Source organism: Peromyscus eremicus, chromosome 8b (assembly GCF_949786415.1).
Source record: "Peromyscus eremicus chromosome 8b, PerEre_H2_v1, whole genome shotgun sequence".
NCBI classification, from domain to species: Eukaryota; Metazoa; Chordata; class Mammalia; order Rodentia; family Cricetidae; genus Peromyscus; species Peromyscus eremicus.
This window is the reverse complement of record NC_081424.1, coordinates 46,877,539-46,893,618: the sequence shown is the minus strand read 5'-3', so window position 1 is coordinate 46,893,618 and position 16,080 is coordinate 46,877,539. Positions and strand designations below refer to the sequence as shown.

At 39.8% G+C, this 16,080-nt stretch overlaps 1 protein-coding gene across 3 annotated transcripts in view; it reads right to left on the bottom strand.

The window, feature by feature from the left end:
- Window positions 1-410: 410 nt before the first annotated feature.
- Window positions 411-16,080, bottom strand: part of Tab2 (TGF-beta activated kinase 1 (MAP3K7) binding protein 2) — a 54,365-nt gene continuing 38,695 nt past the window's right edge. For 2 of the 3 annotated variants that reach the window (XM_059272764.1, XM_059272765.1), the window contains exons 4-7: window positions 8,545-8,705; window positions 8,242-8,335; window positions 6,994-7,074; window positions 411-2,377 (exon numbers count right to left, since the gene is read on the bottom strand). In XM_059272764.1, the coding sequence (XP_059128747.1) occupies window positions 2,235-2,377; window positions 6,994-7,074; window positions 8,242-8,335; window positions 8,545-8,705 (479 nt within the window). In that variant the 3' untranslated portion in view covers window positions 411-2,234. Of the gene's footprint in view, window positions 2,378-6,854; window positions 6,899-6,993; window positions 7,075-8,241; window positions 8,336-8,544; window positions 8,706-16,080 lie in introns of all 3 variants that reach the window. The other variant, XM_059272766.1, reaches the window with a different exon arrangement.

The following is a 16,080-nucleotide window of genomic DNA, read 5'->3' as shown; positions in this document are numbered from 1 at the left end:
TTAAAAATTAAAAAGAAACGAATAGTTAAAATATACCCTGAGAAGAAGCTGCTCTCCACTTTCTTCTTCGGCTGAAATCCTGGTTGGTTTTATCAGTTAAAAAGCCTGGCAGCCAGAAACAAGGCATGCCTAGAATCACTGGACTCGGGAGGCTGAGGCAGGAGGACTGCAAATTTGATGCTCGCCTGGATTACATAGTGAGATCCTGTCCACAAAAACGAAGTAGCCAGCCAACCAATTAAGACACTCAAAAGAAACCAACAAAAAAATCCACAAACCGAGGGGAAGCTGGGAGCTTCTGAGAAGACTCAAGATGAGGTGCTGTACTTTCCCGACTCCAGTTAACCAGGGAACACTGTGCGGGGCACAGACTGTCCCACAAACTTCAAAAACAAGTCACAAAATCCACATTAGAATATAAGTTTTTTAATTTTTATAAATAACTTATCTGTTACAAAGATAGTTTACCCAGCTAAATCACAAAACCATCAACTCAAGATATCCAAATTACGTTTTATTAATAAAACAAGTAAAAACTGATTTACCAATCTTCACATAGAACTGCAGAGGAAGCTGAAAAACAAGGCCTACTTTGAAAACAAAATGCATCAAATGATCGAGGTTTGGGGCCTGCTGTCTAGTGACCTAGGATTGCCATATTTCTTTCCATATTCACGAGGCAAAGCCTGGAGCCAAGGCTCTGACCCCTGCAACGCTCATCTGCAATAATCCTGTTTAGTGGAAACAGCCACTTGTGAACCTCGACAGCGGGACAATCTACATGACTCCCCATCTTTTGCTGTATTTCAGCACTTCCCTAGCCCCATTCTAAGCACTGATAATTTCATCATTCTTTTTAAACGCAGTTATTTCTTGATTTCATTTAGTTATATACATTCCTGATCGTATGAATAGTTATTTTCCTTACAAAAATATATCATCAAGATAAGAGATGTCTGAGGTTGTTTCAGTGTTCAAGTCTGCTTGTTTTCTTTCTTTTTTCCAGCTTGTCTTCAGTTGTCTAAAGATGACTATGTTTTATAAATACACATGAATGTCACCCAGTCAGGTTAGAAATGGACTGTCCCGACAGCGCAGCAGCTACACTTCCTTCCAGGAAGAAGAAAGGCTGCTGGCGCCGCTGCTGTGGCTGCTTCTCAAACTACTTCCCAACGAGAACCTCCCGTGAAGTTCTGGGGGACACCCACACACGGGGCAAGATGTCAGGGGGTTTAAATACTTTTTGCTTTAAGCTGCTGCAGGGGACAACGACATGTTTGGTCACCCACTGCTGAAGTCGGTGCACAGTGTGACCTACCGACATGCCTGCAGTGTTTCCTGCAACTCCCATGCAGCACCTGCATATCTTCTCAGAGCACTGGCACCCAAGGGGACGAAGGACAGGAGCAGGAGAGGGAAGTTATCTGTGCATAGTTTCATTTCATTAATGCTTTTTTGTCTTATGGCATTGCTTTTCTCAGTAAGGCTTAAAAAGGAACATGATTGTGCCTACTAAAAGGGAAAAAGAACATTAGTTAACAAAGTCTATTACACTATACATATAGAAATATAAGAAAATAATGAAGAGATCACTTAAAGCGGACGCGAGAGATCTGTACAGTAGGGAAGGCTCTGGGGCGCTCACTGCGGATTTGCAGACAATGCACACTGCTTTCCTTTTCATCACCAGATCCTAGATGCTGGCTTCACAGAGACGTCTTCAGAGAAGACAAAGACAAGGCCAAGAGTACCACAGATTGTGAAGTTTGCCCGCATCCACTGGCACTATGCGGCAGCAGAATTTTTACATAGTCAAACCTTGTTCCTTCTCTTCGTGTATGTAGTGTTTCACCAAAAGCTTTAAAAACACAAAAAGCTATCATCCTATTCCTTCCTCCTGTCAAGATCAGTAGTGACAGGAGGGAGAAGGACTGGGGACGCCGAGGCACTGACGGGGTGAGAATGGTCCATCGTGGACAGTGACACTGTACATGGTCAGGCAGCAGGCAGCCCGGTCTCTCGGGTCACCTCTCACGTGACGAACCTCTACTGCCCAGGACGTTAGACTGAGGTATTATTAGCTCTGTGGACTGCCACTGAACACAGCAGGCCACCGTCTTGTCACACCTTCAACTGGACTAAACCCTATGGAGCAGTGAAACGTTTCCCCGTCGACGACAGATGACTGTCTTGAATTTCAGATGCGGCTGTAGAGGAGACACGGGGCCTTTGGCTCAGAAATGCCGAGGCATCTCACACTGTTCACAGCGGATTAAGGCCGGGTGATTCAGAAAAGTACAGGCAGTGCAGTTCCACTGAGCGCCCTCCTCATCCTCTGTGTCTTGAGTCTTTGGTGCTTTGATGGTGGGCCTTTGATCTGCAGGGAAGCCGGAGGAAGAGAAGAGTTAGAGAAGCAGGGAAAGCCCACAGAGTCCACCAAATCCCTGGGGACTGACCGAGGTCGCAGGCCAGTGGTGAACTAACTACCATGTGCTTTCCCTGCGCTTCCCTCTGGGAAGAGCCACTGGATGAACACAAACACCTCCACAGCCTCACGGAAAACACAGCCTCACAGTCCTAACATCTACCAGGAGAAAGGACACTCCTTACAATGTCTGAGTGTCACGTTAGCCCATGAAAAAGGTTCCTGTTGAGAGTAATCATGAGCTCCATTTCCCATTCAAGTAGTGTTGATATTTTTTACTAGGAAGGGAAGTTTCCATGAAATGTATTTTTTTTTAATCTACTGAGAAAGTAAGTCTTTAGTAACTGTTTTATTTGAGACATCTTAATCTCCTGGGTGCTGGGGTTTTAAGTATGTGCTATAAACCTTGTTTTTAAACAACTAATTCCTTCCTTCCTTCCTTTTTTTCTTCTTTGAAACAAGGGTTTCTCTGTGCAGCTTTGGGGCCTGTCCTAGAACTCACTTTGTAGACCAGGCTGGCCTTGAACTCTCAGAGATCTGCCTGCCTCTGCCTCCTGAGTGCTAGGATTAAAGGTGTGTACCACCATCGCCCGGCCTCAACAACTACTTTCTAAATGTGTTTACACTTATGTCAATAACAAATGCTGAAAAAGTAAGCCCGTGTCAAAAAATCCTCACATTTTCCTGTTTTATTTTTTTAAAATTAGACATGGTATGGAAGAACACTGACTCTGGATTCAAACAGCAGGGAGCCTTTTATACTGTGTTCAGAGATCCTTTGCTATGCAGCTTTTTAGCTGTCACAACCGAAAGTCACCCTCCTCAACACAATGACAGGACATTTTTATCTAGCCCGTTTCCTATTATATTTAAATTGTAATCTAGCCGATTGCTTTAACACTTATGGATTTTGTGTATGTACGTAGAGGGAGTTGGTTCGTTCCTTCTACCACGTGGATCCTCAGGATTGAACACAGGTCATGGAGGTTGGCTAGCACCAAGTGTCCTAACCATCACCACCCTGCCAGCTCCAGCTGAGCTGGTGTGTGCGTGTGAAGTAAGGTCGGGGTCAATCCCATTATTTGTGTACGGAGCTCTCAGCCTCGCCAGTCTCATTTACTGAAACACCGTTGTGTGTTTCTGGTCCCTTATCGAAGACACGCTGGTTTCTGCTCTGTTCCACGGGTCTGGTGTCAGGCTGTGTCTATGTCTGCACTGACTGGATTACTGGAGCTCTGTCCTCTATTTTGAAAGAAGAGTATGTTATCTCCATCTCTGTCCTCACTCCAGATCCCTCTGGGTACTTTGAATCTTTCTTGTCTGAATTTTAGGATATTTTTCTTATTTTTATATAGAATGACATAGAATTTTGATAGTGACTACACAGAATCTGTGGATGGGGGCTGAAGATGGCTCAGCAGTTAAAGAACATTGGCTGTTCTTCCACATGACCCTGGTTCAATTCCCAGCACCCACACAACAGCTCCTAACCTTTAGTTCCAAGTGATCTGACACTCCCAGATACATGCAGGCAAAACACCAGTGCACATAAATAATATATCTGTAGATCATCTTGGGTATCTTAGATATCTGAACAGTACAATTTTTCCAATCCATGAACATGAATTTTTCTGTTAATTTCCTTCTTCGGTATTTATAATTAAATAAATTCTTCTGGTATAAAATTCTTCTGCCTCTTTAGTGAAGTTTATTCCTAAGTATTTTATCTTTTTGATTATCACTGTGAATGAAATTGTTTTCTTGGTATCTATGAGTTTCTTTTGCATAATTGTACAAAGAAACATAAGACTGATTTTATATACTACAATATTAGTGAATTCACTAAGTAGTTTTAATAGTGAATGCTTGAAACCATGGCTAATACTGACCTTGATATATGCTATGTTTTTCTTAAAATACAAACACCTATAAAACAACTTATAAACTAGGCACATTAAAAGAGTAATATCTCATAGTAAAACAGATTATAACACTATACTAATAAATTCTATCTAAAATTTATAAATTATTTATGGAATATTCCACATAGCGTTTTCAGAATGTGATTAACTGGCTAACCAATTAATAAAGAGAAACTACAACTGGACATACAACATGATCATATCTTCTGCAATTAGGGGCAATTCTGTTTCCTCTTTTCTGATTTGGATGTCTTGTTGTTGTTGTTGAAAGAAGGAGAGATGGTGGGCATTCCTGTCTTGTACCACGTTAGACGAAGGCTTTCAAGTTTCCCCCACTATGATATGATCTGTGTGGTGTGGACAAGTGGCCCTTCTGATGCTGAGGTTAGGTTCCCCTTCGCTTACTGACTCTCTTTACTAACTTGGTGTGTGCGTGTGCGTGTGCGTGTGTGTGTGTACATGCATGCCAGAGCACATGTATACATGTTCAGAGGACAACTTGAGGAGTACATTCTCTCTCTACTGTTTGGGCTCCAGAGAATGAATCCAGTCCCTGAGATCTCACAGGAAGAACTCTTCCCTGCTGCAGGATCTTGTACTTTATCCTTTAATCTTTGTGGACCCATTTCCATCAAATGCTCTTATGTGCCTATTGACCCGGCATGCTTTCTTCTGTTTCTACGTGTATACCACGTACTCTAATCTGTCTATGTCGAGCAATTCTTGTATATCAGGGGTAATTCCCACTTGGCCATGCGATGGACTTCCCAGAGTGTTGCTAACAGTGCAGTAAGAACCCCCACATCTGTGTTTGTTGGTATCTGGGCCTAGAGCTTCCCTTTACTTGCAGAGTCTCTGTCCAGTCTTGGTCTCATCAAATATCTGCAAGTGTTCCTTTTCAATTTTGCGGGTTTATAATTTTAGTTTTTCAAATGTTTTAATTGATTTCCTATTGTTTTTAAACTCTCTGATTTATGTTTAACCTTCCTCATTCCTTTTCTTCTATTAACTTTGGGCCTACTTTCTTATGCTAGGTTCCTGAGGTATATAATTAGGCTGAGTTATTGTTTTTTAATGCAGGCTTTATCTATAAACTGAACATCTGTATTGCTTTTGTTGCCTCTCACAGGTTTTGGTGTGTTTGGTTTCTGTTTTCTTCCAGATACTTCTGTGTCAAAAGCAGGGTTCTGGGATCAAACCTCAGGCCTTGGACTTGCTAGGTAAACCCCTGTCAGTGAGCTACATATCTCTAGCTCATTCTCTCCTCAAAGACCCAGTGAAGAGTGGAGAATGTGTTGCTTACTTTCCATGCATTTTCTGGTTTCACTGGACTGGTTCAAAGATGGCTGAAATGACTCTGATCTTAAATTTGTTAAAACACGTTTTAAGATAGCTCTGTAAATGCTGTGTCTTCCTATTGAATATATCCTTTTATCATATACATAAAATCACATTCTTTGTCCTTAGAGAGTTTAGACTTAAAAAAATATCTTGTCTAATTAATATAGCCACTCATGATTTCTATTAGTTACCACTTAAATAAAACACCTTTTTGTATCTCTTGATTTTTTAGTCTTTAGGTCTAAACTGAGTTTCTTGTAGAGAGAGCGCATTGTTGAATCCCGCTTTAGGATTCACCCATTAGCTCTCTCAGCTGGTGGTGAGTTCATGTATTTCCATGGAAGGCACTCATTTATTGCTAAGTGCAGACTTGGCACGGCCTCTGTAACTTCTTCCTCCTCTCGCCTTTCCATCTGTTTGTTTCCTTGTTGTTTGACGATTCTTGTGTTTACTGTTTTTTAAAGCATCTGTATACTTGTTAATAGTATGTTTCCCCTACTTTCGGGTTGCATGGATATCTTTCAGTTACATCTTTCTATTTTAAGTTAGTTGATGACTTAATCTCAATCCCATGCAAAAGCTACACTTTCACCAACTCTACCTTTCCAAATATGTGTTCTTGTAGTCAAAATTTGCTCCCTTAATGTCTATTTATTCTTTTTTATTTAACTTCTCTTAGGGCTAAAAGCAAATTACGCATCATGAATGATTAACAGTGTTATAGTGACCTAAATGTATGTGCCTACATCTTTTACTGTGGTCAGATTTATGCTATATAATATATGGCAGATATGTGATCTTTATTTATATATGTATTCTCAAGCCTGGCTCAAATACAGACATTTCAACATGTCTCAGCCTGGTGCACACATATTCTGTGACTGTCAATGATGTAAAATGTTACTAGATGATACGTTCTGAAATTCACCTGGAATTCAGGATATATTACTCAGAATTATACAAAACAATGTTCTCAAAACACTGAATTTCTCTAAGGTGACTTCCTCAGCATTATTTAAAAATTTAAGGAAAATAAACCTTTGTACTTTCTGTTTTGGGAGTACATAGTGGCCATTAAGGTTTCAAACATGACTCTTAAAAAGTTAAATACATTACATCTTTGCACCCCCACCGACCCCAGAATGTAAATGAAAATAAACAAACACCTTCCTAATGAATCCACTCCGGAATGCCAAAGTTGGAAGCACTTCTAAAGTGGAAGGTTGAAAAAAAAAAAAAATTAAAATTTTCTAAGATTTTGCTTTTCAAAATGTAACAGTTTTCACACTTAATGGAAACACTAACCTTTGGGTTTTGGTGGCACAGGACCTACAAATCCAATATTGTCATAAAAGTTATGAATAGCGCTGGGGTTAAAATGTGGTCCTGAAATATATAAAAAGTAAATATATCAATATTTATAGCTCAAAAATACTTAATTTTATTTTTAAAGCAAGCATTTCTTTCTAAAAATAAACAGAAATGCTTTAAATTGTACCCTCTTAATTTCAAATTATATAATAAGATTTCAAAAACATATCTCAAAGATAGTATTCATAAACAGGCAAGTGGTAAACTGGGAAGAAATGAAATTAATGCTTGTAAGAAAGAATTAGAAGCAGACCCCTGGTTCTATGTGACAAGTTAAAATGGTAGCTTATTGTCATTTAAAATCAATTTAAGCAAAATCCATCATCTTTCAGTATAATGGATGTTAGACTACACACAGAAGTATAACTTAAGACTTCTTTGTTAAGTTTCCTTTGCCTCTTTTTTTTTTTTTTTTTTTTGGTTTTCAAGACAGGGTTTCTCTGTGTAGCTTTGCGCCTTTCCTGGAACTCACTTTGTAGTCCAGGCTGGCCTCAAACTCACAGAGATCCGCCTGGCTCTGCCTCCCGAGTGCTGGGATTAAAGGCGTGCACCACCACTGCCTGGCTCCTTTGCCTCTTTTTAAATTTTATATATTTCTGTTATTTCTCCAACTTCAGAATTAGATTTCAGTGATAAAATTTTATTTCGGTTTTCTATGGAACGGAATTAAATATAAGTACTTTTTACTGCATTAAGAAATTATTGCTGGTTACTAATTGCTCAAAAAAGTATAAAACCCTATCATGGTCCTAAAAATATGTAACTCTCCTTTTATGTCCTTTTCTATTTTATCAATTAAGACAGTGCCAGTGAAATGAGAACACGCAATTCTTGAAAGGTAAAAGGAAAAAGTTACAGGGATACATCCCTATTAATAAATCCTGTTAGGACTCTTTATGTCTGGAAGCCAAACCTCTGACCACGCAGCTAGACCTACAATCACTGTCTTCCCTTACCACAGGGCTCCAGCAGATCTAAAGGCTACTGAGTGTGTCTGGTTTCTTGAACCAGCTACATACTTACTGGGGAGGAGGGGGCATTAAAAAGCCAATTGCTCTTTAGCACTACTTGGCTCCAAAGCTGAGTACTTTGAGACAGTGACTGGTAAGTCTATTCTCAGTCAGGGAAAAGAGTTGGCAGATCAATTCAATAAATTTCGGCTGAGTATGCACTGAACTTTACCTCGGGCTTGAAAAAGATCAATTTCTTTGGTTAAGCAGTCAATGTCAATCTGGAGTTGTCTATTACAACTTCTCAACTGCTGCATTTCTTCGAGCTGAAAAATAATTCCATGTAAAAAAGGTTTGTATTGAATTCTCATGTCATTAGTTAAGAAAGAATGGAGTTTGGCAGGGGAAGGGAAGGACAGAAAAACAAGTATGAATTAAGAGCGTCTGCAGAGAACTAGAGCAAGCCTTTACACTGTGGCAGCCAGCCTACTCTCCTGTGCAAGCGCAGAGGTCACAGCAGTTGTGTAAGACTTACTGAAGGTATTTGGGATATGGAATTTGATCTCTTCAGGCGCCTTCGAGTTAGATTGTTTTCCATCTCATTGACCTCAGATTTGAGTTTATCCAGCTTTTTCTTCTGCATCTCGAGCTCTCTTTGAAGCCGTTCCATCCTGGCCTTCTGGTGCACCAGCAGAGCTGCAACAGGACACAAGTGTGAGACCCACCCGCTCCAGAGGCTACCCTAATCAGACACGACAATGGAGACCGCCAAACATTTCTGTGACAGTTTGCCAAGAATCCCAGAGCTACATTAGAACAGAATATTGTGAAGCACTCAAAATTTCAAAATTCTCACTCTGGAAACTGTCTCAATTATTTAAGCAAATATTCTACACTTAAAATTTTTATGGTTTGGATTAAACCTATGTTCTGGCTGAAGACAGTGTCTGTAGTCTAATCCCTTTTAAACAGTTCTAGCATAGGACACTAACCTACTTGCTGCTCTGTAGTTCACATTTGACTTTTGGAAAGGACAAGTCTCTCTCCACTTGCATGATACACTGGTCTGTGCACGAGATATTCTAACATGATAATTTTACAGATATTTTATAAGGGAATATGGAATGGAGAAAATACATTTTGATGTAAGTAACAAATGAGAAAACCACATGAATATTAGCAAATTGTTCAAGCTGCAAATTAAAACTGCCATTTAGATAAACAAACACTTTTTCTCATTCTCAGACTACATTTTGTGAAACTATTTTAGCAGGGTTTCTAAAAGAAGCAATAAATCTTGCAGCATAAATGCTGAGCTACCCAGAAAAGCTTATCAAGCTGTCAAATATTGGTGTATGTCACTGGGAGTGAGCCCTGGGAAATGGGAACTTTGTCTTTTAGGACACTTGATTAGAAAGACACCTTGGGATGATACTACCCAGAGAAAATAAGCTGATGTGAGGAAAGTACCTTAAGCCCGCAGTATTTTTAGTGCTTCCTATGTTTAGAAATGTTTGGATACACAAATACGTACCATGGTATTCCAACTGCCTAAGTGTCCATGCTACACAGGCTTACAACGTACAGTCAGCAGGTAAACCAGGGTCTAGGCATGAAGTAGCATTACTGTTCAGGTCTGGAAACTCCATGCTGATTGCATGGTGAGTGGAGTGGCTACACGGAACAGTTTTCAGACTGAATCACTTGGTAAATGTTGTATAGCTAGCTGTACATTTAAAAATGAATTCCACGGGAAGACAGGGAGTATGGAGAAAGGTCAAGATCTGAAGGATAATGGTTAAAAATGTCCCCAAATTGAAGAAAATAAAAATGTAATTCTAGAAGATAATGGGACAATTTGTTCACCTAACTAAATTATCAAAGAATGCAGACAAAGAAACACACTTTCAAAGTCTGGGAGACTTTATCAATGACAGGCAGCTGCTGAAGTAATTAAGAAAATTAAGATGGACTATGATGACAAACAAAAAGCTGAGCCTAAAACTACAAGACACCTGTGGTGAGTGTGGGAGGATGGCAGAGACTGTTGAAAGCAGAGTGAGACTAACATACCAGAAAAGAAAAAGAATTAGGAAGTACAGAATCTGAAGTATACCATGGTCTTGGAAAGAATGCCCCAGAACATCTTCTCCTGTGCTTCTCTGTAAGGGCTTAAATTTACATGAAGACCCATTCTTGTATGCCAACATGCTAACTGTTTAGGAATTACTAATGACAGGAATGAAGGTGCATTTCTAAATAAAATACCCAGTTTCTAAATGAAAATAACAAAGAGAAAAATAAAGAACATGGTTAAACCTAGCAGGCAAGGAAGAACACAAAAGACATAGAAAACAAAAAAATTTGACAAGGATAATTTAAACTGTTACTAGTGACCACAATAAGTGCAATCTTAAATAAATGTATTTGTTGAGATAGAGATAAAGGGGGGGGGGGAGATTCTTAAAAATATCTATTTTAGCCAGGCGGTGGTGGCGTTCACCTTTAATCCCAGCACTCGGGAGGCAGAGGCAGGTGGATCCCTGTGAGTTCAAGGCCAGCCTGGTCTACAGTGTAAGATCCAGGACAGGCATCAAAACTACACAGAGAAACCCTGTCTCGAAATACCAACCCCCTCCCCTAAAACCTACAAAACTATTTTATTTACTATGTATGACTGCTTTGCCTGCATGTATGTGTATTCCTCATGCCTGCAGAGGTCAGGAGAGGGAGGAGGATCTCGTGGAACTGGAGTTATAGATGGTTGTGAGCCTCTCCATGTGGGTGCTAGTAACTGAATCCAAGTCCACTATAAGGGCACTGCTGAGCAATCTCTCCAGTTCGCAAAGTAGATTTAAATAATTCACATTTATGCTCTTTATAACAAAACATTCCACTCATCCATTCTTTTAATGAGCTGAGAGGCTACTACATTGTAGGCAACTTCCTCACCCTGTGGAGTTTACAGTAACAGGGAGATCAGGGCAAGAGAAGACAGCAATATCAGGACTCTTTAGGGAGCCTTAAACAGATGGAAACAGGGAATTAAAAATGTAGCAAGTGCCTCTTAAGTCTTCTTTTTGCCAAAATTAAATTAATGGATAAAACTAATGTAAGCACGCACCCCTTCTGTTGTGAAGACAACCACAAACTGGAGTGGTTAATTACTAGCACTGCTCCTGGAGTCTAGGCACCTCAGAGAGAATGGTGCCTTGGTTCAACTTCTGCCAGGTTCTGATGGACACAGATGTTTCTTAATTTTACTAGAAACTGTAAAAAGAAACTTCAAGTTCTAGATGGTGTTAGTTTTAATATTTTTTAGGCACTTTAAATAAAGCCTAGTTCTTCCAGAAACATAAAACTCAAAACTATTAGAAGAGAATCCACTTTAAGACAATCCATTGTAAAACGTACTAGGTATTGATGGATGTAAAGATTTTAGAATTATTGGGAAAAAAAGGTATTTTTTTTTTTTTTTTGCTACTAAATGTAGTAGGTACTTATTTCTCAAGTCTTAAATTTATACGACTTAATGTGCCTAAATTAGGTATATGCCTAAGTCAGCTTTTAAAACAAATCTAAATTCTTCTAGACTTCAACAGGGTTGGCAGCACAGGGTGTATCTGTTTTATATATTGCTGTATTACTACTAGACATTTATTTGGTGACTGAATCACAAAAGATTCAAGACAGCAGCTTTTAAAGCATCCTGTTTTCATCTGTTTTGCCATTTTTAAGGCTAGTTGAAATCAGATCTTGCAGCAGGGCCTGTAATTCAAAGAACAGACACAAGAAAACTGAGGCTAATGTGGATCTCTGTACCTCAGACATCCACATCATTCACACTCAGTACTGAAGAGACCTGTGCTGGGCACTACCTTGTTGGCATTCTTTGTACATAACTAAGACTGCATGCAACTTACAGCACTAGGTACAGACACTGTCTAACGCTTACTTCAGACACTAGGATGCTCACAGCTTAGACAGATCTCTCCTTTAAAAAAAGACAGCAGTCTTCAAGTTTGTGACGGAATGTCATGAGGCCAGTTCAATGTGGTTTCAAAGAGGATCACCATAACTAAAGAGAAACAGCACAAGATTTCTGCTGTCTGCCTTTCCAAATCACGGAGCTGGAAAAGGTTTTCTAATTATGATACAAACCCCAGAAACCAAAAGGGAAAAGACCGGCAAATCTGAATACACAAAAGTAAAGCACTCAAAACATTAAGTGAGCACAGTCACTGCATGTCAGCAAAGTAGACTCAGCACCCTTCAAAAACAGGCATGCTCACAAGTAAGAAATACGAGTGTCTTCAAGACACTCATCTTCACTCATAAACTCCAAATGATACATCTGTATGTCTCAGAACAAAGACATGTTTTCTTTCCAATCACTTATTCACTTGATAGAAGGGCAGAAAAGTTCTTGTGAACACTGTCAAAGTGCTCTCTGTTCACAAATGGTGTACACAGATTAGTACAAGAGGCCTAGGAGCCTCCACGTAGAAAGCGGTCACGTTTACTGTAGCAGGAGAGGGTGGGAGGCAGAATTGCAGTGTACTCTGACCTGGGTGTGGCTAGAGACCTGCTTTACCCAAAGAACTACGCCTGCAGAAGCCAGGGGCATGGCTGATCTGCTAGCATTTCTGTTGTCATGGAGCAGAGATGGAACTTGTTCCTATCTGGTTCTGCGGTGGGGATGATACAGAACAGAGCCTACCAGCTAATCTGTAATGACATAGAGTATGAGGCAGGGAGACCATGAATTCCAACTTATTTAGGGATCACAGAAAGGCCCTGTCTCAAAAAAAAGTTAATATTTGCATATAAGCACATCCTATATGTACTTTAAATAGGCTCTGGATTATTTGTTATAATACCTAATACCATGTAAACATTAAATATATAGCTGTAATGCTGGCTTGTTTAGTGAATAAGAAAGTCTGTATTTCTGCAATATAGATGTAATCCTGACAGGTTCAATTTATCAATATGTGGTTAGATGTGATTATCTAACCGATGTGTTTACAGATATCCATATGCATATAGTATATTCTAAAAATGTGCTTATATGTATATATAGTCATATGTATGTATATTTATATATATATATGAGTGACTATAATGAGAAAGATTAAAAGGTTAATAAAAATTATATTAAATAGTTAAATGGTTAGAGATGGAGACATATTTTTCTTTTCTTTTCTTTTTTTTTTTGGTCAGGCCTTTTTAATGATTTGCATATAACTTCTATAATGCTCTAAGTCACCAGTTGCTAAGCAGAGCTCTCCAAAGATGGGCTGTGCCCTCAGGAGGCAGTTATAGAATGGACTTGCAATTGCTGGAGCTCCTGTATCATGGTGCTGGATGGGCAAGCGCATTGGATAACCCTGGGTCTAGAATTCGGCATGACTTAAGAGTCTCTTTTAACTCTAAAATTGATGCCAAATTAAAAAGTGGTTCCCGTAAAAGAGAGGGAAGAGCCAACAGGTAAGAGATTCATTTGAAAAAAAAAAAAAAAAAAAAAAAAAAACTAACAGAAAAAGTGAACCAGAAAGCAGCTTGGTGTCAATTTGTAATTACTGAGGTAATTTAATAACACGATTATAATAAACAATTTAAAACCAAGTTCTATAGGAGACATTTCTAAATAGCAGCTCACAAAATTAAATCAAGTACCAATTTAAAAATTGTAACTAATTTAAATTATATTTCCTTTTGAAACAAAATCACTTAATTTGTACCACAACCAGAATTTTATTAAATCTCAAATAAGAGTGCTATGATTTGTACCGGTGAAGGATGTACTGATGAAAAATGACAAGGAAGGAGAAACACAAAAATCTATAAACTTCTTTTCAACTCATAATTTTTCTAACTTGAATATCTACTTTAGGTTCACAGGTCAATGCTACTGTTTAACAAATCACAACTTCTGTTACTATTAATAGGACAATAGACTCACAGGTATAAGCTGAGACAGGACACTAAGTATTATTAAAATAACATTTTACACACGTCTGTTTGTAAACAACGCAAGCAGTCTGCCATCTAACCCGTCTTTGGAGAGGTTTCTGGAGGAGGAAGATGGAGCAATCACTGGCAGCTCTACTACTTTCCTGAGCCTGGCTTCTCTGACACATGCAATTTCTTCCACCATGAAAACTGGTCTGAACGAGGAAGTATTTGATTCCCTTCATCTATCGGAGTGGCCAGCCCGACTAAAGGCATGCCACTCTGGGGAGGGGACGAGGCAGCGTCCCTGCTGCTCAGAAGCCGTTCTCTCCGACGGTCTCAACAGGAGGGAAGAAGAGCAGAGCCTGTAACTCAGAAGAGCAGCTACAAAGGCCCAAGGATGCCTTTCTTCTACGTAGGGAAGCCTACGAAGGCCAGTGGGGCTGCACACAGCAAGCGAGGTAGTGACTGAAGGGAGAAAGCAGGCCAGCAAGACGGCTCAGTGGGGAAAGCACTTGACACCGACAACTTGATAAACTGAGACTGATCCCCCAAACCATGTGAAGGTAGGAGAAAAACCAACTCCGAGTGTGTCCTTGACCTCCACTCAAACGCTGTAGCAATCCATTCCTACCCACATATTCATGTACACAAGCATGCAGGTGTGAACATAAACACACACAAACACATACTCATACTCTAAATAAATGTAAAAAAAAACTTCAATAAAAGTAAAGCCAAAAAGTAGACGAGGAGGGCTGGCAGGCATGTACAGCTTGAGAGCTTTTACTGTGAAGAGACTTCCTCAAGAGCTGTTACCTGCACAGGGACAGATCTGATGCGGTTTTGATCAGCATCCCTCTGGCTGCTGAGCTGCACGGAGACCACAAGGAGGCAAGGGTGAGAGCAGGTGCACTTGCTACTGCACTCATCTCAGAGGTGGTGGCGTTCAAGAGAACAGGGACTAGGTGGATGGAGGGACAGGATTCTGGATATACTTGAAAGGATAACTGATAGGATTTTCTGTCAAATAAGATGTCACTGTGGAATAAAGGAGTCAAGGATATTTTAGAAAAATAAGTTGCCAGTAACTGCCTATGGGGAGAATAAACTGGTAGGAAGGCCAGAAGCTGTTTTAGGATTCAGTAAATCTGAGAACCCCATGGAATAGTCCAATACAGGGTCCACTGCGCAGATAAAGTGCCTTGAACTCAGGAAAGAAGTCTGTTTAGGGTACCAATTTGGGGTCATGAGTGTATATATAATGTTATTTAAAATCAAGAGGCCAGAGCTGGGCATGGTCATAGAGGCCCTTAATTCCAGTACTTGGGAAACTGAGGCAGGAGGATTTTGTCTTGGGCAGAGCTGGACTACAGAGGACTACATGTGTGCATCAGCTCACTACATCAAGACGCTAACTGTGAGTTCAAGCCGGGCCCTGGGCATTTGATGTTCTGACATCTCTATGGAATTGGAAAACACCACAGCCTAGCATAGATGAAGAGTCACTTAGTATGTATCAGTTTAAACAATGAGACCAAAGAGTCAGACCCCTCTAGGAAACTTAGTCATAAAGCCAGTGTATCAGCAAAGGATGAGGGGCTAGAGAGATGGCTCAGTGGTTCAGAGCACTCCTTGTTCTTGCAGTGGACCTGGGTTCAGTTCCCAGCACTCCCGTGGTAGCTTACAAGCATCCTTAACTCCAGGTACAGGGGATCTGATGACCTCTATAGGCACCAGGCAAGTACTTGCTACACAGACATACAGGCAGGCAAAACACTATTCATACATATAAAACAAAATACACTTTAAAACAAACAAGCCTAAGTTGATATCCTGAAGAGCTAATAATATTACTATAAAATTCCAGATTATATGATCATAAAATTGAAATTAAAATTTATATGAATACTTTCAAATATTAAAATAATATTATTTGAGACATTAAAGATGGAAGTTGGGCCAGGGATACAGCCCCAGTGGAAGAGCACTTAGTTTAAGCAGGCTAGTACTGCAAAACAGAAGAGAAGAGCAGGCACAGTGACGCCCATCTCTGTTGTGACACCACATGTCCAATAACTGCAGCATTTACTGGAAAACTGGAAAGGAGGGGAAT